The sequence below is a fragment of the Mytilus edulis genome, chromosome 2 (genome assembly GCF_963676685.1).
Source record: "Mytilus edulis chromosome 2, xbMytEdul2.2, whole genome shotgun sequence".
NCBI classification, from domain to species: domain Eukaryota; kingdom Metazoa; phylum Mollusca; class Bivalvia; order Mytilida; family Mytilidae; genus Mytilus; species Mytilus edulis.
In genome coordinates this window covers 67,762,439-67,787,990 of record NC_092345.1, presented here as the reverse complement: position 1 = coordinate 67,787,990, position 25,552 = coordinate 67,762,439, and the positions used below count along the sequence as shown (strand labels likewise).

General features: G+C 32.7%; 1 protein-coding gene across 4 annotated transcripts in view; it reads right to left on the bottom strand.

Annotated features, from left to right (window-relative positions):
* LOC139512748 (neuroendocrine convertase 2-like) overlaps positions 1 to 25,552 on the bottom strand; it is a 55,613-nt gene that overhangs the window by 5,580 nt on the left and 24,481 nt on the right. For all 4 annotated transcript variants that reach the window (XM_071300617.1, XM_071300620.1, XM_071300619.1 and 1 more), the window contains exons 10-15: positions 23,937 to 24,037; positions 22,100 to 22,200; positions 19,637 to 19,752; positions 11,080 to 11,197; positions 9,420 to 9,688; positions 7,154 to 7,243 (exon numbers count right to left, since the gene is read on the bottom strand). In XM_071300617.1, coding sequence (XP_071156718.1) covers positions 7,154 to 7,243; positions 9,420 to 9,688; positions 11,080 to 11,197; positions 19,637 to 19,752; positions 22,100 to 22,200; positions 23,937 to 24,037 — 795 coding nt within the window. The remainder of the gene's footprint in view (positions 1 to 7,153; positions 7,244 to 9,419; positions 9,689 to 11,079; positions 11,198 to 19,636; positions 19,753 to 22,099; positions 22,201 to 23,936; positions 24,038 to 25,552) is intronic.

Here is a 25,552-nt window from a genome sequence, read left to right as displayed (position 1 = left end):
AAAAGCACAATACAAGCAGACGTTGAAAATCATACAGAAAATAGTTTGTTTGTATGGAATGTAAAAAAGTGGTTATTTAGCCGAATAACTTTTCCTGTGTTCCATGTGTGAACAGTCTCTGAAATTCATTGGTCTGTACAGAGTAAATTCGATATAGTTTTGGAAATATTTTAAAATTCAGTGCCAGCTTTGTAATCGTATAAACCAGGTCTACTCAGGACGGACAGCAACATCGGAATGAAGCATTAGAAAGTTAACGAAGGCTGAGAAATACATGGGCACTTGATTCGGCAGAAATAAAATAACAAAATTCAGGTTCCGTTACAGTCTGAATAAAGCCAGCCCCGAGTATCCACTTGCGTCTACAAACGCAAGTTGATAGTTGAGGCTGGCTGTAGTCAGAACGGTTCCGTGTTCCCTGATTCCGTTATAATTTTTTTTTCTCGAAATTTACATGCAAACGACTTACTTTTTATTATTCAAACGGCAAGAGACTGTAAAAAAAGCTAGATCTTGAAATCATTTAGATTTTATATGCGTGTTAATTTACGCTTGCAAGGGTATTCGGTGTTTTTTTAGTTTTGAGTTGGAAATAATGTACATGTACAAGTTGGGAGATAAAACGACTGAAAGAAAATTAACAAAGATACCTTTTAAGGCTCTGAGGGCCATATTGCTCGCATACTAGGCGTCGGAAAAGGCCCAGAAAGTTTCTTTCTTAAAATTAGTTTTTAGAACAAGTATATAAGTATTTTATTTTATTTTAAGTATATATATACATGTATAGCGTCAGTTAAAATTTTTCCGACCATCATCGTGGATGCCCTGCCTCTATTGCAAAACCTACCTATTGTATTTATTGTTAACTTGTTCTCGTCCTGAACATGCATGAAATATTTTCCACTGGACGTTAATCAACCAATAATCAAAGCAATCAATCCTACAATTTACACCCGTCACTTGGAACTTTAGTTGTTAAAATTTAAATCATTGCCTCTAATTTTTTCAAAAAATTCGACAAAGTTTAAACGCAGACCGCGAGGAAGACCAAAATTGAACAGTTACGCAAAACTAATTGAATATGCAGTTGTTTTACTTATATAAAGAATGCATATATGATCTCAAGATTTGTTATGTAAATAATTTTTCACAAATGACCGAATGTTGAAATTTGTGAAATTTTGCATAGTTTGCTAACCCGAATAATTCAGTCCCTCCCCGTAATCGATCTCTCCTACTTACTTAATGTAGTAAGCGGAATATAACGACTGAATTATTCGGGTTAACAGTTTGCAAGGTTTGTCCGACTTGCTGAGCAAACAAGTAACACATTTACACCACGCAGAGTACACTATACTACATGTATTGTATGTACCAAGTCAAGAATATGACAGCTGTTTATCATTCTTTTGATGTTTTTCAGCTTTTGATTTCGTCATTTGATAAGGGATTTTTTCGTTTTGAATTTTTCTTGGAGTTTTGTTATTTTATTTTTTGGAATGTGTATTTTATCAGGATCATTATTTTTCCTCATAATTTTCACAAATAACAGAATGTTTAACCTTTTTTGACTGGTGCATCAAATGTGTCTTTTATAAACAACTGTTTTCAAAATTGTATTGTATCGTCCCGAACATGCATGAACTATTAGCCACTGAACGTTAAACAACCATCAAACCGAGCAATTAAAAAACTGTTAAATGAATCAAATTTTTTAAAATACTATATTTCTGCATCACGGAATGCAGTACGTACCACCATTGTCTAATATGATGGAGTTAAAAATCAGTAATTCGGATGAATCTCACGTGAAATGTTTCATTTAATTTTCACGTAAACTTAAGAAAAATCTGAAGGTCTTTTTTATGGTTTCAATCAAATTTTAGAACAAAGATATTATTTGAATAATTTTATTTCAAATATTTACGTGAATTTAACGTGTACAAAATTCGGGTGATTTATGCATGAACAATTATCATAGAATTCACATGGAACCTGTTCACGCAAGTTTCAAGTATATGCTCGTTTGATGTGAAAATCAGACGATATGAATATTAATTCATATGAGTGAAATTCCATGAGCAGGACGAAATAAAATTATATCTGATTCAGTAGAATTGTATATTGCATTACTAGGAACTTTACGACAGTCGACAGGGGAAATGAAAATAAAATATACTCATTCAGATCCCGACACATATTTTTTTCTCCATTTCTCTGAGAAGGAATAACATTATATTCCGTACACCATAACGTCACACGTTTTTGGTCAAATTCTAGGCCTATCGATCAACTTTGAAGCCATTTATTTCAAAAACAAGGATGGTGACATATGAATTTCTATACGTGTATGGATTCAATATGCAATCCTGGATATTATGTTAGTTTTTTGTTTTTCTCCGTATATAAGAAAATAGCCATCCATTCGAAAATCTAAAAAGGTAAGCCGAAAAAAGGCATTTCCCCTATATACCTAAGTAAATTTGTCGCCAAAATTGACGTTTTCCTATGAAAATTCAAAAAAAACAAAAATGGTGACCCCCATTTTTTATTACATATTCCGATGTAACTCGATTCAAAGTACACGTATGCCAAATATTTTGGAAATCGGGAGATATGCCATTCGGTATCGTGTTGCCTTAAAATAACTTTACAAAATCAACAGTTAAACAATGCTGCTGACAATACTGATTTACGCTAGGGTCTTATTCTTAACACATGTTACAACAACTTTATATTTTAAGCATTTCCTGCAGTGTTATTAGAAATATATATGCAAGAAAATGATAATTTAAGCTCATCATCCATCAAAATATTTGTATAAGAAGCTTGAGAAACTGAAATTGTGAAAGTTTGAAACAAAAAATTAAAAAAAAATCCTTATCATACTAAATCTACACAGGTAGTATTTCTGAACCAAAAATCTGTAGTACTGGAAATCTACTTTTGATATTCAGTACTATTTTGTTACTTAAAAGTTATTGTAATATTTAGGTACCTGTATTTTACAGTACTTGATTTGTACTTGAAATTTAGGTACTACAGATTTTTGGTTACTACCCTCACAGTGTACAAGCGGACAGTGACACAAAACGGAAGTTGCTGATCTGTCCGACGGCGATCGGCTCGTTGTTTTTCAAAAAAATATAGAATATCAACACAAAGTGTCCCATAATGGATTGTTCAGCAGCTCAAGGTAAGTGAATAACTACAATGATGTATTTTTGACCATTTAAAGCTTATTTTATGCTTTTAGCATCAACCGTCTTTTTAAAATAACTCCTGATCATGAAGAGGGGTCAAAATTTTGCGATTTTTCGAGTCATAAATCTTAACAAAACTCCGAAAATTCAAACATTTTCAAGATTTTTAATCGATACATAGTTGAATAATCATATTCCGCATACACACACAAAAGTTTGGTTCATTCTTTTTTATTATATTGTCACAATTGAATCTTTTCTATTCAAAGTGTACTGTCCGCCTCGTTGCCACCGTATGTTTTCATACTGTCCGATTCGTTGGTCATATTCATGATCGATATCTTAAGCAAAAGTAAGATTGAAACATGCAATTTATCCACATTCATGACCGATTTCCTAGGAAATATCAACATTTATAAAATGTTACTGATTATTACATATAAAAAGCATTGTTAATGCATGCACATGAAAATTTGATATACGTTTCTCTAGTTTGTTTTAGGAAAATGGGGCACGTAGGTGATTTTTATGGTATATTTATTCATACATTCATGTGGAACATTGTTATTTTTATCACTTAAAAACATAAATAGGGGTAATAACTTTTCATGAAAAATACAACCATGCAACAAAAGTTATTTCTAGGCCTTTTATAGCTGACTATGCGGTATGGGCTTTGCTCATTGTTGAAGGCCGTACGGTGACCTATAGTTGTTCATTTCTGTGTCATTTAATTTGTTCTCTTGTTTAGAGTTGTCTCATTGGCAATTACACCAAATCTTCTTTTTTATATTTATAAACGTTTGACACAGAAAATCAAAACAATAGTTTTTTACACCCAGTTTGCGTCTTATTTCACCAATAATCAAACAAATCTCATGGCTTGGAATTCAAGTCAAAAAGAATCAATTGAAAAGTTACGGTGTACTTGAATGGTCCATGAGTTTGTTTTCCTATTGCCTTAGTAGAGGTAAGAATACTTATATACACACATTTAACATGAAGTATGCGGTGAAGCCTTTCTTGTTAAATTTTTTATCATAACTTGCATTTATTCTGTATGAGTTATTATTCAATTCTTATATGTACAAATCATCGATTAAATAAATTAATTTTTTGTCTTTTTGCAACTGGGCTTCCAATTTCATGCCAGTTATCATTTTCAATTTCAAAAAGAGTGCTTGCTGTTTCCAAAAGATCACATGTTTTTCCTATATTAAGAGTTTCCTTATAATTGTCACTATGTATGTAATAACCATCCTTTTGTAGTTGGTTTGGTTTAACACAAAAGTTTTTCGTCTGAAGAATGCATTTATTTTGAATATAAACCTTTATTTTAAGTGTTTGTTCCGGATGGCGAATTATATTGTGGTCTATTATTTCGGAAAATATTTTGCACGAAAACAAGCATGTTGTACAACTATAAGGATTACTAGTACTCATCATGTATATCTGAAAATATAAGCAAAACATTATTTAATTGATGTTCTTAAGTGCGCTGCATCACTCACTATCATATACTGTTGTTTTAAAATAACTTTTAAACAAGAATGTGACCATAGTACACGGATGCCCCACTCGCACTATCGTTTTCTATGTTCATTAGGCCGTAAAATTGGATCAAAACTCTAATTTTGCATTAAATTAGAATTCATGTCATAGGGAACATGTGTACTGAATTCACCATGCATTTATTAGAATATTATATCGGTAGAGAATCTAACAACAAGGTCCGCAAACGATGAATACGAGCAGCAGACATGAGTAAAGGTTCTGGAAGAGTGACCAATGTCCCCCTTTAATTGACACGAGATCCAAGCTGAATATATAATCTATAAATATTTTCCATATATAATCATAGACAGTATCTGTGTTGAATAAAGTTTAAATGTGGATAAATTGCATGTTTCAATCTTACTTTTGCTTAAGATATCGATCATGAATATGACCAACGAATCGGACAGTATGAAAACATACGGTGGCAAAGAGGCGGACAGTACACTTTGAATAGAAAAGATTCAATTGTGACAATATAATAAAAAAAAATGAACCAAACTTTTGTGTGTGTATGCGGAATATGATTATTCAACTATGTATCGATTAAAAATCTTGAAAATGTTTGAATTTTCGGAGTTTTGTTAAGATTTATGACTCGAAAAATCGCAAAATTTTGACCCCTCTTCATGATCAGGAGTTATTTTAAAAAGACGGTTGATGCTAAAAGCATAAAATAAGCTTTAAATGGTCAAAAATACATCATTGTAGTTATTCACTTACCTTGAGCTGCTGAACAATCCATTATGGGACACTTTGTGTTGATATTCTATATTTTTTTGAAAAACAACGAGCCGATCGCCGTCGGACAGATCAGCAACTTCCGTTTTGTGTCACTGTCCGCTTGTACACTGTGACCCTTACATTTTCAGCATTTTGAAAGTTTGTCTATTTCAAATCTCTTAAAGTTATGATGTTCCACCATGGAGTCACTGCGGAGGCGGATCCAGGGGGTGGTCACCCGGTGCCGGTGACCACCCCCTGGGTTTGCAAAAATGGTGCACCATGTACCAAAAAATGGTGCACCTTGAACATTTTGAAAAATAAATTTGTCTATCGTAATCACCAGTCATAAAGTTGTCATTACTTACCTTAAGGCTAAATACATGTACCTTGACATGTATGTTTATTCAATGAACATGTAATCAACAATCGCTAATTACTTGGTCGATTTCTTTGATGTTAAGGTGTAAAAATGAAGAGACAGTCCTCAATCTTAGATGTTTTTAGCAGGTAATTTATACTTTTTTTACATTACCTTTATCTAAATTTTTAAAGTTTGTATAATAACTTTTCTCGACCAATAATATTTTCCCCTGTGATGCCAAAATTCAAAAATAATTTTAAAGTTTTAAAGTCACATAAATATTCTATATGAATGAATACCCCCGTTCCATCATATCATCTGTTTGTGTAAAAGTTTCGTTCATTCCAATTTTTTAGTAACTTATACCTCTTTCCTTCAGGAAACGCCACAAATCAACCCCTCTGAAGTACCAACGACTTGTAATGGACCTAGCATTTATACGAATAAAAGTGATCAGATTAAAGAATGTGAGCGTTCGAATAGTGAGCTCGGGTTACTGAAAACATTTTTACGTGCAACAATGGGCCAGGACCGACTAAATGGACTTGCACTGATGCACATGCATTACAATTTAGAGTTAGAACTTGATGTTATAGTTGACATGTTTGCACGCAGGCATCCAAGAAAAATGAAATTGGAATCAATTTTATAAATAATGTGTAAGTTGTAACTTTTGTCTTCTATAGTTGTAACTATTTTCATGATACCAATAAAAAAATTGAATTTTGATTTAAGATTTCAAAAGGTGACCACCCCCTAATAAATTCCTGGATCCGCCCCTGCACTGTGATCATTTTTGGTATCAATATTTTTTTAAGTACAAATCAATTAATGGAAAATACAAGTACCTGAATTTTACAATAATTCTAAAGAAAAGAATTAGTTGTCGTTTGTTTATGTAATTTATACGTATTTCTTGTTTCTCGTTTTATATAGATTTTCCTGTTTGAATGGTTTTACACTAACAATTTTGTGGCCCTTTACAGCTTGTTGTTCGGTGTGAGCCAAGGCTCCGTGTTGAAGGCCGTACATTGACCTATAATGCATTTGTAATGGTTTACTTTTATAAAATGTTATTTGGATGGAGTGTTGTCTCATTGGCACTCACACCACATCTTCCTATATCTAAATATCAAAAGTAAATTTCCAGTTCTACAGATTTTTAGTACAGAAATAGTACCTATGCAAAAATAGCTGTGTAATGATCTTGCAAGTCACCAATGTAAAGAGTGTATAAAACAGTCTTGAACATGATGCAATTTCCCAAAGTAAACTTATTTTCCACATATATATAGACAGATCTTATTACCTTGTACAGCAGGCTCTAAACATCTTAAGTCAGACAATGAACAGTCAAACCCATGTATTTTTAGACTGATGAACTCCACTGTACCACCATCTGGAAAAGGATTTGAGCAGGTTTAATATACATTGTTTTGTTTTAAATCATTGCTATTTCATTTTCAGTGTAGGTGTTTTTGTTTTGTAAGTCTCTTCTTTCCTTCTCCATTTATTTAAACATTAAAAGTGAGAAACATGACAATTTATAGTGTAAGATTGTTGAAACATGAATACACTAAATAAAATGGTGTTATGTTGGCCTCCAACTGTTTGGAGCACCATTGGTGTGAAATGACAGTGTTTTGGGTACGGCTGTAATATAACGGCCCCGCATGGTAAGGGTTAATCAAAGACAATATATATTAAAATGCTCATTGACATGATAAATCAAGTATTTATTTGGTTAACAATTATATGAATCAAAATTAGGAAAGACAACTTAATCTTTAAAAAAGAGGTCTGTTCAATAGAGGTTAATATTCAATTAAGTTGTAAGTAACCTAATAAAGCTGTCATTTTTAGATTTCAGCATGATTTATGACCATTAATCCTTTAATCCTTAATTGCTTTTCTGGATGTTGTTTTATCAGTTACACAGTTCAGTTAGAGTAATGTAAGGTAAAAAAGTTTAACATGATATTATTCATCGTATTCCGGTTATATTTATCTAATGCATTTTATATGTATGTATTAAAGTAGAACAATACAAAGATTTTTTTACTTCCAATCTCCAACTTTTAAAATGTTGTTACTTTCTTAAGACTGCACATAAATTAATAAAAGAGGTATATGTTCCAGACCATATGAGTATTTGGACAGTATACATTTACTCGTATGGTCAAACTGTATCAGTATACGTGTATGGTCCAGTATGAGCTGATTATACATGTTATTGGATCATATGGGTTAAATTTAAACGAACATTTATCACAATCTTTATTTCAAGTTTTACAAATTGTTATTATTACAATTAGATGGATAAAATGAACAAACGAACAATTGAAATTAAATATTTGTTTAATTGTATATCTGAATCCAATTTTGGTACTGTCGCCCAAGGTGACACAAATTACGTAATATTTTTTACATTATCATGTTTGCAGTACATGCATGTTCCTTTGCATTTGCTTTTTGTAAAGTTGCTAAACATTCTAAAACAATTGTCCTCCCACATTATGTTTACTTTGATATCTTCAATTTCAGTGATCAAAATTCAATTAATGTATTACAGATCGACATGCTAAATACAAGTAGAGATTAACAGATTTTAAATTACTGTTAGCGTGAATTTAAAAAAAAGTTAAAATATGAAGTTTTTATTTCAATTAAAATTGAACTATTTTATATTAATTTGAGAGTTAAGTTATGTTAATCTGGTATATGCATTTGTATCTAATAAACTTGACCAACTTCTTAATATCGCAAACTGTCCGACCGTGTGAGTATTTTGAAAAAAGTACGCATACGGTCCAGAACGTACCCGTACGGTCTGGAACATAGATAAATAAAACATAAATCTTTTAAATGAATGCAATATTTTTGTTATTCAATCATTATGTAATCAATTATCATGCAATTAATGGCAAATTCTTGGTCAGTTCACTAGAATGAATTTAGCTCTATCATCTCTATAACTATACAGGAAATTTTAACGAAATCTTAATCAACACAACAGGAGCTACAAAAGGGTGTCCCAAATTATCACTAATGTATTCCATTCTCTCATAAATCTGTAATTAGTGTAAACATCCTTCCCACATAAAGTAGATAATGTTTGATTTAGTGTAAAATTTGATCTATACGTTCTATCCAATATCTGAGACACCCTTTTGTAGGCAATGGCTCTAGGAACAACATATAATAAAATCTAACCCTCTTGGGGTATCCATGAAAAAGCTAATTTCAATTGAAAGTGGAAATTTCTTGTAAAATTTTGTAGACACAGTCGACATTATAATTGATTACATAATTGTTGCATAATACAAACATTGCATTAAGTTGAAAGAGTAATATGCTAGCTATCCATAAACACACCTTTTATAAATTTTCAAGCATTATAAAGAATGCTACAGCATTTTAAAACTGGGGAATTGGAGGTTTAAAATCTTTGTATTGTGCTACCTTAAAGCTGCATTTGTATTCATTTGTACCTATTTTTGCCCAAAATATACCTATCGCAAATTTCTTGAAAATAAATACAACACAAACAAATTACATATACAGTAAATACATACCTAAATTGCTGCCAAAAAGAGCTTCAGGTTCTAATCTCCAGTATCCATTAGGATTTTCTCCCCACATCTGAACAGTTAAGACAGTCAGATTCATATATCTTGTTGAATCCAACAATCTGCCTGGAAGTATTGTAGATTCAGTTCCATGAGGCGATATCAGAACCCATTTTATCTGCCCAGCACTTTGGTGATTTACCTTTAGTGTTACTTCAACATGTTCTGTGTAACTGATGGCACACAAACTTACATGTACAAAAAGATTCCCCACACTGAAAAATATAAAACAGTATGGTTATCTCCCCTTCATTTTACTATTAACCAGTAAGATTATCTCCCCTTCATTTCATTATTACAAGTAAGGTTGTCTCCCCTTCATATTACTATTACCCGTTCACCTTAGATATTATAATATTACTCAAAATAAACAAAATTTACATAAAGAATACAGATTAAGTGGGATAAAGACGAAAATAGATCTCTTAATAAAGTGTATTTTTGAACTTTTGTTTTTGTTGCTGTAATTCTAAGGGTTGACTGGGGTATAGAAATGTGATCATCACTTGTTTTTTTTCAATTAACAATACAACTTTCCCAAAGTAGGGTATTTGTTTGGCTGTGCTTGATATATAAATTTTCAGCCACTTGCGTTGCGATTGGAAGGATAAATCCAATGTATTTTGATAGAGAGTGTTTACAGTTTTTCTTTACCCACCAAAAATGAAAACTAGAGGATCTAATTATATATTTACATCCTGAGTGCTCACCTCAATCTATGAGCACAATGGACTCTCTCCAACATTGAAGACAAGAATAGTTTTCTGACATAAATCTTATTTTGTTCATTGATCTTTTATTACTGATATTTTTCTGTTTACAGTTTCTCTCTATATTTTCTTTAGATATAGCCAAAGAAGAAGTTCAAAATGTAAAAAGTTAATGCCGACACTCAACAATAACTGCAGAGGATGGACATGAAGTTAATTTAAATCACTATCTATCTATGATAATTTTTTAGATACAATATATTATGCATAAACACACAAAAATGATAAATCTAAGAGCTGAAGAGCTCTGATGGAAAAGACAGCCATTGTTTCTATTTTTTGGGGGTTATCTTTTGATAGTCTACATACACAGAATGAGCAAAAGAACAGCTATAACATGTAGAAAGGTTGACAATAATGAAATTTATTGTTGTTTATTTCATTTCATTAATCAAGAATTCATCATGGAGTCAATTAGGACCAATGAGATCTGCACCTTCTAAATCAAAACATTTAATTAAAGTTGGGAGTTAATTATCTAGAATTCAATTGAACTTAACAACTACTTCAATAAATTTTAGAACTGTACCACTGAACTCAATTTTTGTGACAGAACTCTTTAAGATTTTTTTATTTTTTTCGTAAGGACAACTGCCTGTTTGACAGTGCCCATTTGAACTGTTCATTTCCAATTTTTTATTCTAATAAGCATCAGCACTTACAAATCATACACCTTATTTAATTCATTCAGAAATATGTATGTATTTTCAAAACATCTAAGCGAGAAACAAACATGTTGAGGGACATAACTTCTTTATATGGTTTATACAAAATATACTAGAAAATAGTACATTGGACATAAATGCTCCAGAAGCTTGTTTGTTACTGATACATACCCTTGACTATTGATCATGTCTGCATTACAGCTCTTCCTTGCTGGTACGTTGTTCCAAACTTGACTCCTTTGGACAAGTGCTCCTATATCCAGCAGGCCAAATCCAAAATATGAGGAAACTAAAAAAAAACAGTTTCTACAAGATATTTCTACAAAGTAGCTATTGTTGGAAACAAACTTTTTTCAATTCTTTTTAATATCAAAATAATAGAGGATTAACATTCTTTGTAGGCATTTGTTTACTTGTAGGTATTTTTTTTGTGATCTGAGATGAAAATTAGAAACAAGTAAATGGGAAATGATGTCCCTGCTAGCATATAACATTATAAAAGTACATAACTCAAGAACTATAAAAGTGAAGCTGCCAAAATTTGAACGGAAACTGAGTTTAGTGGTAATAAGCATTATATATGCATTTCATTAAATTATTTAGTTAGAACAGAAACAAACCAGATGCTCTGCAGGGCACAGTTTTATACGACCACAGAGGTTGAACCCTGAACGGTTGGGGGCAAGTATGGACACAACATTTAAGCTGGATTCAGCTCTAAATTTGGATTGTGATTACATAGTTGACACAGCATAGGTTTCTGACACAGAATGAATGTGGTCTAATGAACTTAAAATACTTTTTTTTCCTTTGAGCAATTCACTATGCTGTTGAATATTAATCCTCTCAAAAAAATGTTTGAAGAAATTTTCTTTTTATTTATGAAATCTGAAATGAGAAAAATTTAACCCCCCCCCCCCCCCCGCGCCCCCATTTTTTTTTTCACATCCCCCTTTCCCTTTTTCCCAAAACTGATCTCAATTCAAATTTCTAATGGAGTTTGCAACAATAACTACTCATTTAAATACATCATAAAATATTAAAATGTAACAAAAGGTGCTTGTTATCACTGAATGGTAAAGATTGTTTTAATTTATCAGTTGGTAGTAAAAGTGAATATACATTGTATATTGTATAAAACAATGATTTAAGTTGATTCAACTACTATTCTGGACAAAGAAAGTTAACTCCAATCAATTGAAAATTTCTTGCTATTGCACAATATTGTGCAATTAGATATTTCTTGCTATTGCACAATACTGTGCAATTGAAAAATTTGCTATTGCACAATACTGTGCAATTGAAGATTTCTTGCTATTGCGCAATACTGTGCAATTGAAAATTTCTTGCTATTGCACAATACTGTGCAATTGAAGATTTCTTGCTATTGCTGAATACTGTGCAATTGAAAATTTCTTGCTTTTGCACAATATTTAAAATCATAATTTTGGATCCTGATTTGAATCAACTTGAAAACTGGGCCCATAATCAAAAATCTAGCATTCAGCATATCAAAAAAGCTCAAGAATTCAATTTTTGTTAAAATCAAACTTAGTTTAATTTTGGACCCTTTGGACTTTAGTGTAGACCAATTTGAAAACAGGACTAAAAATTAAGAATCTACATACAGATGGGTGCACTCCTAACCTGTACAGCAAGTTAACTTGATAACCAGTCATTTGGACTGGTCAAAGTTAACCTGTGACCGAATATAGGACTGCTCTGACCAGTCCTAGGACCAAAATCTAGTTAACTTGAAAAGCGGACTTGGACCTAGGACTGTTTTTATGTCTGCCAAAAAGTTAACTTAGAAACAGGTCCGCTATTGATATAAGTTAACTTCGAACCAGTCCTGTCATAAGTTAACATAAGTTAACTTCGGAACCAGTCCTGTCATAAAGTTAACATAAGTTAACTTGGAAACCGGTCCTGCCACAAAGTTAACTTCTGCTTGAACAAATCCGATCAAAACCAGACCTGTTCCCAAGTTAACTTTTGACTGGTCTGGTCAACACTAAGTTAACTTGTAACCAGGACCGCTCTTCGTTGATTTAAAAAAAAAAATTTTTAATATCTTTGTTTCGTAGTATAAACATAGAAAATAAAGTAATTTGAAAATTAATACTTCCGTTTTATGAACAGGATTAAACACAAATAATTGAAAATAAGTATGCACAGAACGTAACACAAATTTATCTGTGATCTGACAATCTATCTATTATAAAAACGATCTCGGTTACAATGATAACAGGCACTGAATATATATATATTCCGAGATCAAATTCAATCATATTATGTATATTTTTGAAAAGAAGTATATTTGATGTTAGGTGTATACGTCCTTGTTAGTTATACATCCTTGAACTATGCAGCCACAATCAGCAATAGTTTAATTCATTTAAATAATGACTACAAATATTTGTTCGCCTAAATTAAGGGTGCCAGCATGTCTTCTTTTTACTCAAAATACTGATACGTAACAAAATTTCAGTAGTTTTGATGCCTCCAGTTGACTTGTACAACAAAATTATTTGACCGCATCCACCAAAACTGACCATATATGCACTTTAATTTGTAAATCTATTTACCCGCATAGTAAATCAGCAATATTTTTTATGTCAGGATTCAATGTATAATACAATCATGACAATGGACAGCAAAATTGCAATATAATAACAAAAAATTTTGGTTCGCATAAATTTAGGATACCAGCATGTCCTCATTTTATTCAAAATATTGATACGCAACAAAATTTCAGTAGTTTTGATACCTCCAGCTGACTTGTACAACAAAATTATTTGACCGCATTACCAAAACTGACCATATGTGAACTTTAAATTGTAAATCTATATACCAGCATAGTAAATCAGCCTTATTTTTAATGTCAGGATTCAATGTATAATACAATCATGACAATGTACAGCAATATTGCAATATAATAACAACAAATTTCTGTTCGCCTAAATTAAGGGTGCCAGCATGTCTTCTTTTTACTTAAAATACTGATACGTAACAAAATTTCAGTAGTTTTGATGCCTCCAGTTGACTTGTACAACCAAATTATTTGACCGCATCCACCAAAACTGACCATATATGCACTTTAATTTGTAAATCTATATACCCGCATAGTAAATCAGCCATATTTTTTATGTCAGGATTCAATGTATAATACAATCATGACAATGGACAGCAATATTGCAATATAATAACAACAAATTTTTGTTCGCATAAATTTACGATACCAGCATGTCCTCATTTTATTCAAAATATTGATACGTAACAAAATTTCAGTAGTTTTGATACCTCCAGCTGACTTGTACAACAAAATTATTTGACCACATTACCAAAACTGACCATATGTGAACTTTAAATTGTAAATCTATATACCAGCATAGTAAATCAGCCTTATTTTTAATGTCAGGATTCAATGTATAATACAATCATGACAATGTACAGCAATATTGCAATATAATAACAACAAATTTCTGTTCGCCTAAATTAAGGGTGCCAGCATGTCCTCTTTTTACTTAAAATACTGATACGTAACAAAATTTCAGTAGTTTTGATGCCTCCAGTTGACTTGTACAACAAAATTATTTGACCGCATCCACCAAAACTGACCATATATGCACTTTAATTTGTAAATCTATATACCCGCATAGTTAATCAGCCATATTTTTTATGTCAGGATTCAATGTATAATACAATCATGACAATGGACAGCAAAATTGCAATATAATAACAAAAATATTTTGGTTCGCATAAATTTAGGATACCAGCATGTCCTCATTTTATTTAAAATATTGATACGTAACAAAATTTCAGTAGTTTTGATACCTCCAGCTGACTTGTACAACAAAATTATTTGACCACATTACCAAAACTGACCATATGTGAACTTTAAATTGTAAATCTATATACCAGCATAGTAAATCAGCCTTATTTTTAATGTCAGGATTCAATGTATAATACAATCATGACAATGTACAGCAATATTGCAATATAATAACAACAAATTTCTGTTCGCCTAAATTAAGGGTGCCAGCATGTCCTCTTTTTACTTAAAATACTGATACGTAACAAAATTTCAGTAGTTTTGATGCCTCCAGTTGACTTGTACAACAAAATTATTTGACCGCATCCACCAAAACTGACCATATATGCACTTTAATTTGTAAATCTATATACCCGCATAGTAAATCAGCCATATTTTTTATGTCAGGATTCAATGTATAATACACTTTAATTTGTAAATCTATATACCCGCATAGTAAATCAGCCATATTTTTTATGTCAGGATTCAATGTATAATACAATCATGACAATGGACAGCAATATTGCAATATAAAAACAACAAATTTTTGTTCGCATAAATTAAGGATACCAGCATGTCCTCATTTTATTCAAAATATTGATACGTAACAAAATTTCAGTAGTTTTGATACCTCCAGTTGACTTGTACAACAAAATTATTTGACCGCATCCACCAAAACTGACCATATGTGCACTTTAATTTGTAAATCTATATACCCGCATAGTAAATCAGCAATATTTTTTATGTCAGGATTCAATGTATAATACAATCATGACAATGGACAGCAAAATTGCAATATAATAACAAAAAATTTTGGTTCGCATAAATTTAGGATACCAGCATGTCCTCATTTTATTCAAAATATTGATACGTAACAAAATTTCAGTAGTTTTGATACCTCCAGCTGACTTGTACAACAAAATTATTTGACCACATTACCAAAACTGACCATATGTGAACTTTAAATTGTAAATCTATATACCCGCATAGTTAATCAGCCATATTTTTTATGTCAGGATTCAATGTATAATACAATCATGACAATGGACAGCAATATTGCAATATAATAACAACAAATTTTTGTTCGCCTAAATTAAGGGTACCAGCATGTCCTCTTTTTACTTAAAATACTGATACGTAACAAAATTTCAGTAGTTTTGATACCTCCAGTTGACTTGTACAACAAAATTATTTGACCGCATCCACCAAAAGTTCAAAACTGACCATATGTGCACTTTAATTTGTAAATCTATATACCCGCATAGTAAATCAGCCACATTTTTGATGTCAGGATTCAATGAATAATACAATCATGACAATGGACAGCAATATTGCAAAATAATAACAACAAATTTTTGTTCGCATAAATTTAGGATACCAGCATGTCCTCATTTTATTCAAAATATTGATCATAACAAAATTTCAGTAGTTTTGATACCTCCAGTTGACTTGTACAACAAAATTATTTGACCGCATCCACCAAAACTGACCATATATGCACTTTAATTTGTAAATCTATATACCCGCATAGTTAATCAGCCATATTTTTTATGCCAGAATCAATGTATAATACAATCATGACAATGGACAGCAATATTGCAATATAATAACAACAAATTTTTGTTCACATAAATTTAGGATACCAGCATGTCCTCATTTTATTCAAAATATTGATACGTAACAAAATTTCAGTAGTTTTGATACCTCCAGCTGACTTGTACAACAAAATTATTTGACCGCATTACCAAAACTGACCATATGTGCACTTTAATTTGTAAATCTATATACACCATGATGTACCCGCATAGTATTAATCAGCCATATTTTTTATGTCAGGAATCATTGTATAATATAATCATGACAATGGACAGCAATATTGCAATTTAATAACAACAAATTTTTGTTCGCATAAATTTAGGATACCAGCGTGTCCTCCTTTTATTCAAAATATTGATACGTAACAAAATTTCAGTAGTTTTAATACCTCATGCTGACTTGGAAAACAAAACTATTTGACCAAAACTGATCATATGTGCACTTTTATTTGCAAATCTATATACCCGCATACCATTGTACCGAGGGCCTTAATGTCTTCTCCTGGCGCTCCTGTTCACATTTTAGTAGGACCGTAAATGTACACGTAATCAATAATATTGGAAAACCATTAATGCAAAAAATATTCTGAATAAATTGAGAATGTCAGAATTTCATCTCTTTATTTATAATAACAGTCACATCATATATAGGAGTTCATGATGGTGTACGTGTAAAACAAAACTATTATGCCACATCATCAAAGTACCAACACTGACATGTCTGAATTCATTTGTACTGTTTACAATGATTTAATAAAAAAAAGTATACGAGGTTCTCTTCTTGGAATCTATTATGTCGGTTGATTGATTTTGTTTATAGTTAAACGTCAAGTGGCAACTATTTCATTAAAGTGCGCATTGAGTATAATTTTAGGACGTCCCATATAAATATCGGCAATGACAAATCTCTCGATAAATCTGACGAATTTGACGAGATTGTTGATAGTTTTACCACATCGTATGCTTACGGACACTGTACAATTTCTGTTAGAATATTCTGCGGGAAATAGAATAGTAAATCCAATGCAAACAAGTTGAATATCAATGAAATATCCATGCAAGTATAAATTTATGCATAAAGTAAAATTTAGGAAGGGACAGGTAAACAACGGGGAACGAAGTAACGTAGACAATGTTGCCGATATCCCGTGATATAAGAATATTGTTCCGATGCGTTGGATAACCTTTCTATCCGCCTTCTAATAAAAAAAAACTCTGTGTGATCGTATAGCCATTTTTTATTTATATAAAAATACATGTATATCAAATAAAAGAGAGCATTTGTATAATATCTAGTAGAGTCTAGCGAGTAAATAATAAATGATATCTGTGGAAAAACAATGCGAATGTTGTTTACATATTTTAATGAAAGCTCAAGTCTGATATGAAAACTCTTATAACGATAATCTGTCATAAGCAGACCTGTCCTCAGGTCTGGTCAATAGCAGACGTGTCCACAGGTCTGGTCAAAAGCAGACCTGTCCTCAGGTCTGGTCAGGAGCAGACCTGTCCACAGGTCTGGTCTGAGGCAGACCTGTCCTTAGGACTGGTCAAAAGCAGACTTGTCCACAGGTCTGGTCTGGGGCAGACCTGTCCTCAGGACTGGTCAAAAGCAGACTTGTCCACAGGTCTGGTCTGGAGCAGACTTGTCGATAGGTCTGCAGCAGTCCTAAAAAAGCAGACCGTAGGTCTGGTCCACCAACAACGAAGTTAACTTGCTTGACTGCTTAAAAATTCTCAAGTTAACTTAGAAAGCAGTCAACAAGTTAACTCTAAGTTAACTTTTGTCAAGGTTAGGACCGCACCCATCTGTACACAGTAAGATTTGGCATATCAAAGAACCCCAATTATTCAATTTTTGATGAAATCAAACTAAGTTCGACCCTTTTGGCCCCTTATTCCTAAACTGTTGGGACCAAAACTCCCAAAATCAAACCCAACCTTCCTTTAGTAATTATAAACCTTGTGTTTAAATTTCATAGATTTCTATTTACTTAAACTAAAGTTATGGTGCGAAAACCAAGAATAATGCTTACTTGGGCCCCTTTTTGGCCCCTAATTCCTAAACTGTTCAGACCTCAACTCACAAAATCAATACCAACCTTCCTTTTGTGGTCATAAACCTTGTGTTTAAATTTCATTGATTTCTATTTACTTAAACTAAAGTTATTGTGCGAAAACCAAGAATAATGCTTATTTGGGCCCTTTTTTGGCCCCTAATTCCTAAACTGTTAGAACCAAAACTCCCAAAATCAATCCAAACCTTCCTTTTGTGGTCATAAACCTTGTGTCAAAATTTCATAGATTTCTATTTACTTAAACTTAAGTTATTGTGCGAAAACCAAGAAAATGCTTATTTGGCCCCTAATTCCTAAAATGTTGGGATCAAAACTCCCAAAATCAATCCCAACCTTCCTTTTGTGGTCATAAACCTTGTGGTAAAATTTCATAGATTTCTATTCACTTTTACTAAAGTTAGAGTGCAAAAACTAAAAGTATTCGGACGACGACGACGATGATGCAGACGACGACGCCAACGTGATAGCAATATTCGACGAAAAATTAGAATTTTTGCGGTCGTATAAAAAAAACAAACAGCAATTTTTCTATTTGTAAAGGGACATAACCCTAGAATGGTAATCCAAGTGCTTGTAAGCACTGAATGGTAAAGATTGCTTTAATTTATCAGTTGGTAGTAAAATTGAATATTGCATTGTATATAGCATCAGTTGTAGTTGATTCAACTACCATTCTGGACAAAGAAAGATAACTCCAATTTTCAAAGATTTAAAAAAAACATTGATTGTAGTTGATTCAACAATAGTCATGCACAAAGGAAGATAACTCCAATTTAAAAAAAAAATTAAGATTAATATTTAACATGTTTAAGAAATTTTTCAGCAATTTTTCCATTTGTAAAGGGCGTAACTCTAGAACTGTAAAAGTGACGCCACCAAAATTCAAGCCTGATCTGTATTTAGGTGTAATAAGCATTGTGAATTAGTTTTATAGCATTTGGTTGAGACAAACTTAAGTTGAAGAACAGAAACCAACTTTAGGACGTACGTGCAGACGGACAATGGTAAAAATAAATGAGCCCTTCACTACAGTGGGGGCATCAAAATGCTTAGCTTCATAATTTTTTTTTTATTAAAACTGATTTTATATTTTTATATAATTCACTGTTATGCTATTAATAATTTTATGAGTTCTTGCATTTTTTGCTCTTTTTCAACTTTGGAAGAGCTGGTCAGTATGTTTTAATCATTTGACTTGGAGAAAAACAAATCCAATAAACATGGCATTCCTCTGAATATACCTGATAAGTTTGCTGCATTCTTCTTAAAGTAGTTTTTTCCTTTTTCAAATCCAGGCAGATCTCCCCTAGATGTGTTAACCAGAAGGTGCATCACATCACGATATGATAGATTGGGACTGAAAAATAATAACAAATATAAAGAGATCACTTTTCAACAAGGTGCTTGACTACTTGAACTAATAACATAGAACTGAAATATAAATCATACAGTAAAATGAATAGAAAGTTTTGGCATGACTTAGTAAGGTCATTATCATTTTATAACAGGTTATATGTTAGACAGAAAAGTTATTCAACTTAAGTTTGAATGGATAATAGGAGCAAAGGCTTATTAGCTATATATCAGTAACCTTGTTTAATAACCAGATGTATTTATCCCTTTATAGTTGAAGAATCTACTGTTTTTTGTTTCGATCAATCCCACACATTTTCTTGTAGTTTCAGTGAAGTTTTGGTGACAGATAGATGATAACTGCCTCTCTAGGCCAAGTTTTACATGTGAAGGAACCAAATGAGGTTGTTTGAGGGGGGCTTTCCATTGTCCACACACTATCTCTTAAGATGTTCAGAAAAATGAATGAAAATAGGTGCTACTTATACTACAATATTTGCAATCAATTAATATCAACTGTGAATTCTTTATAAAGGGTCTTCAATTCATCAATCCCCAAAGATTTGAAAAATTTTCTCCTTTGTAGATTCTGAGAAAATTTTGAAAAATTTACCAACAGAATCAAACCTTGCTTCTAGAGGCTTTTTTTCATTTCATCTGGACCATAAGGGAAACAAGAATATATAGGACAACATAATCGCTAAAACTATAACATTTTCATGCACACCCATAGCAGGGTGGTTCGAGTGGTTCATAAATGCCCATCCCACCCCCTTCAAAAGGAATAAGCACTATTAAAGTCAAGGTTCTGTTTGAATTGTGACTGTTAAAGTTCAGTATGATTTTATTGTGTGTCCATGTTACACCCCCCCCCCCCCTCCCCCTGGAAATTCCTGGCTATGAGCCTGTTATGTTCAGTGGACTGTGGAATCTCTGTTTAAACCTCTATTGGGTCAACATATTACAAAATTTTCTAAATCATGTTTACTAATTTTAAGTTTATGTGACCAAAAACTACCCTCAACAAAAACTTTCAGACAAAATTTATAAAAGACCTTTCAATTAATATCATATCTGCTCATGGGGTTTGGTGGAGGAAATCAGAGTCTTCTGAGAAAAACAGCCAACCTTCAATAGGGAAACTGACAATTTTAGTCAATTAAGAGGTGATTCGAGTGCACCAACACAAGCAGGGTTACAACTCGCAACCTCAGTGTTGCCTGGCTGGTGATTACAGAAGTTGAACTACTAAGACCCCTTGACCACTGAGGTCTTAAATCTCTTAAGATTACAACTTGGGCAGGAGTCCTTTTGTGCCAAATACTGTTTTTCAGGGATATCATTTGCCCCATTTTTTTTATTCTTTTAAATCTATCAATTTTGCCAATATTCAGACTCATTTGCACCAATTTATCTGTACACCTTTCTATCATACATATGAATGATAAATACATATTTGATAATAGTGCTTTGGTCCCTCCATCGGTATGGGCTAAAACCCGATCTACCGCAAGATGTATCAATAATAGAGACGAGGCATTCCACAACAATTACAATGAATTACAATGAACTGTTTTATTGATTCAATCCTTCAATGTTTGTGTTTTTGGACTATATATATATAGTGAAGCTACAAGCTAAGTACTACAGACATTAAATTGTGAAGTACCCATGCAGCAGCAGTAAGAAGTAGACATGTTTCAGTAAAGGAAATATTTGCCATTCAAAAGTTTTGAGAAAGATGCAGCTGCAGACACTTTGTGCATGTTTTTCCTACCTTAATATAATATATATGTAGTTGAACTGTACATAGTTTTATTTTTTAAAGCATTCTATTTAAAAGGACTAAAGATGGCTCTAACTCCTGTCCTGTCCTAAACCACTTGTTCCAAGCTCAAATAAATGAGGAGGCAAGACAATTTTTCTTTTAATTGGTGCTATCGTATATTTCATTTTTGGTGCAAATGATACTATGTTAATGTAAAACAGGTGGCGCAAACATAGTATTGGATAAAAAAAAAAGTTGTGGCGCAAAAGGAGGTATTTTTGGCACAAACAGATATCTCCCAAAAGTTGTTAGGTCCTTTTTTAAAACAGAAATTGTGTTTATGTACCTATCAGAATAATGTGTTCAGAATCATTTTGAGGCCAATAATTTCTCAAATAAAGGGATCTGTTCTAAAGGCAAAATTGGGATAAATTTCCTTAAAATGACATCAATAAATGACCCAATTCATAAAAAATTTGACAGAAGAAAATAAATGTAATCAGAAACTCCATTAGAAGCCTCATTAGAAGCATTTCATAAAAGAATTAGATAAGATCATTGCAATGCTCTAATACAGACTTACTTGGCACTTAGAGCAAGAGCTACTGCACCTGACACCATTGGAGCTGCTGCTGAGTTCTGGTTAAAATATTCTGTAGATTTATTCCCAACATCTGTTGTTACCTACACCAAATAGTCAGTTCGGTACATGTATATAATTGCACATGATTGTCTGTCTATTTACATTCATATTTATGTTTGAATTAATCGCATGACCATAGGCAGTCTAAGAGGTCTTCTTTTTAATTAGGAAATAAGTTTTAAAATTCTATAAATCAAATATAAGAATTTGAGTTTAAATTGGTAAAAATGAATTTGACAGCTAATGCCCCATTAATCTATGAATTCACAATCTTAATAACATTTACTGAAATGAAAATCAGGAATGACGGTCAATAATTGTTACAACTATGACTAAGATTTGACTGAGTTATCTTCTTCTTTAAAGGTATTGTTTAACTTATTATGAATTGTGGGAGGATGTACAGTGAAACCTGTTTTAAGAGACCACATAAGGGAGAGCAGGTAGTCTTTTAAAACAGGTTTAATCTCTCTGAAATGCATTACAGAGGGACCTTAAATTAATGGTCTTATAACAATAGTTTTGCTTAATACAGGTGCTCTCTTAAGTAGGTTTGACGGAATTTGTGTTTAAAGCCTCGGTCACACCTTACCGGATAAGACGAACGGACGCCTAACGGATGAAAATAAAAGTTGTCCGTTGACAAAATTGTTATCCGTTGGGCGTCCGTTGATGTACTGACCAACTAAAACGGACGCCTAACGAATGCATAACGGACATGCAACGGATATGCAACGGACGAGAAACGGAGACGTAACGGACAGAACGGATGTCGAACGTACATCCAACGGACGAGTACCGCATAAAACGGACACCTAACGGAAGCGTACCGGATAAAACGGATAAACAAGATATACGAAAAAATTAAAGGCGACAATAATAATACATGTCAATCGCATTAATATTGAAAATGTTCTAGTTAAGTAATTAAGTAAGTTGATTTTATTTCGAGTCGGCATATATATACATAATAACAGACAAAACATGAGCTCTGATGAACTTTTTAACCGACTATCACATAAAAAATCATGCAAATCCTACCAAACAAAACTGAAAAAAACATGCAATATAATGAAAGCAAATCTATTTGTCAAAGTTCTGTGTAACTGGTTTTTGTTTGTTCTTCAAAATGCCGCTAAAGGGTAGTGTCTGACCTGAATAAGTTTAACAGCTGATTGATTGTGAAGATGTGCCCTTACTCTAAGATCGATTATGAATAATAAGAATTCATGAACCTTAAGAAATATTTTTGGCATTTCTGACGAGAAATTTTCAATTGGCATCAATTTTATCCGTTTCAGATCCGTTCATCATCCGTTATGTCCGTTATACGTCCGTTAGAAGTCCGTTTCTCATCCGTTTTATCCGTTAGACGTCCGTTAGAAGTCCGTTGGTGAATTTATCTGCCAGACCTCCAACGGATGTATAACGGACACGTAACGGATACAAAACGGAAACGAAACGGACGAGTACCGTACAAAACGGACGCCTAACGGACGTCTAACGGACGTTCAACGGACATTTTATCCGTTAGACGTCCGTTCAAAGTTTTGAACATGCTCAAAATGTTCCACCGGACAGAACGGACGTCGACGGATAAAACGGACGCTTAACGGACATGCAACGGATAAAACGGACGCTTAACGGACATGCAACGGATATGGACGGACGTCTAACGGATTGAAAAAAAGTTATCCGTTAGGCGTCCGTTCGAGCTATCCGGTAAGGTGTGACCGAGGCTTTAGCTTTGAATGTTTTTAAACTATATTATACATACTATTTTATTATCTTGGGCTCCACCCTTAGCAGTGAAAGCAGCTACCATCATTGCACTGCAAGCTTCTCCATTTGGAACTTTACTTAAATCAGCCTGTATTCCTGGAAAATATCTGGTGTTTTAAAAAAAAAAATAAGAAACCTACCAAAATAGTTCACTTGGCATGACATAGATGTATGGACTTGTCTTGAAGAGTATTCTTTGAAAAGACTCATTTCTATGAGCATTTGGTTCCAAGTGGCTCTGTTGGTTCAAAGCTATTTATGTGTTTCAAATTAGAAGACATTTTGAATGATTTACACTGTTCAATTATAGACTTTTTTATACACCTCACCATAGACAAAGGGGACATTGAGTGTTACCCTTGACTGTCTGTCTGTTCCAACCATTTTTGTTGGGCCATTCGTGTCCTCAGACACATTCTTCTTTTATTTTAAATTTTATGTTAAAATAATTTAATTTTAGATGTAACGCGTCTTCTGATTGGCTGACATTATTTTGTTATCAGACCATAGACATAATTTAGTCATGTGACCGTGACGTCATCAACGTTTTTTCAAGGTTTTCTACAGTTTAAAATGGAATTTAAAATTAAATTATAAGAAATGACTGTAATATTTTTTCAGTCTATTCGAAATAACATAAAAAATGTGGTGCACACTGTTAAATAACCCGCTATGCATGTTATTCAGTGTGCACCAAATTTTTTATGTTATTTCTTCATAGACAGAAAAAATATTACAGTCATTCCTTAATTGAATAAATGGATTCATCAAAACAGACATATATGGTATGATACTAAACCCCTAACGGGAAGGATTGTGCCTGATGTTCATATGATGAAATCATAATCTTTCAGTCAGTTTAATTGAAGTCTGGAGCTGGCATGTCAGTTAACTGCTAGTAGTCTGTTGTTATTCATGTATTATTGTCATTTTGTTTATTTTCTTTGGTTACATCTTCTGACATCAGACTCTGACTTCTCTTGAACTGAATTTTAATGTGCGTATTGGTATGCGTTTACTTTTCTACATTGGTCAGAGGTATAGGGGGAGGGTTGAGATCTCACAAACATGTTTAACCCCGCTGCATTTTTGCGCCTTTTCCAAGTCAGGAGCCTCTGGCCTTTGTTAGTCTTGTATTATTTTAATTTTAGTTTCTTGTGTACAATTTGGAAATTAGTATGGCGTTCATTATCACTGGACTAGTATATATTTGTTTAGGGGCCAGCTGAAGGACGCCTCCGGGTGCGGGAATTTCTCGCTACATTGAAGACCTGTTGGTGACCCTCTGCTGTTGTTTTTTATTTGGTCTGGTTGTTGTCTCTTTGACACATTCCCCATTTCCATTCTCAATTTTAGATATACTTTGGTATTTTCACAAAAGAGATATGTAAACAAAAACTGTTCCTAAAGTCAGACACTGTTTGTCATGCATTTCTCTATCAATGGGTATCTATCTTCATTCACATACAATTTATAACTATAATACCTTATGTACTCTATCAAAATAATGCACCAATATAGCTATCGTATCTTAAGTCTAATGCAAATTAAATGCATCATAAATAAAATGAATGAAGAATGTGTCCATGGGATACAAATCAGATGCTGCCC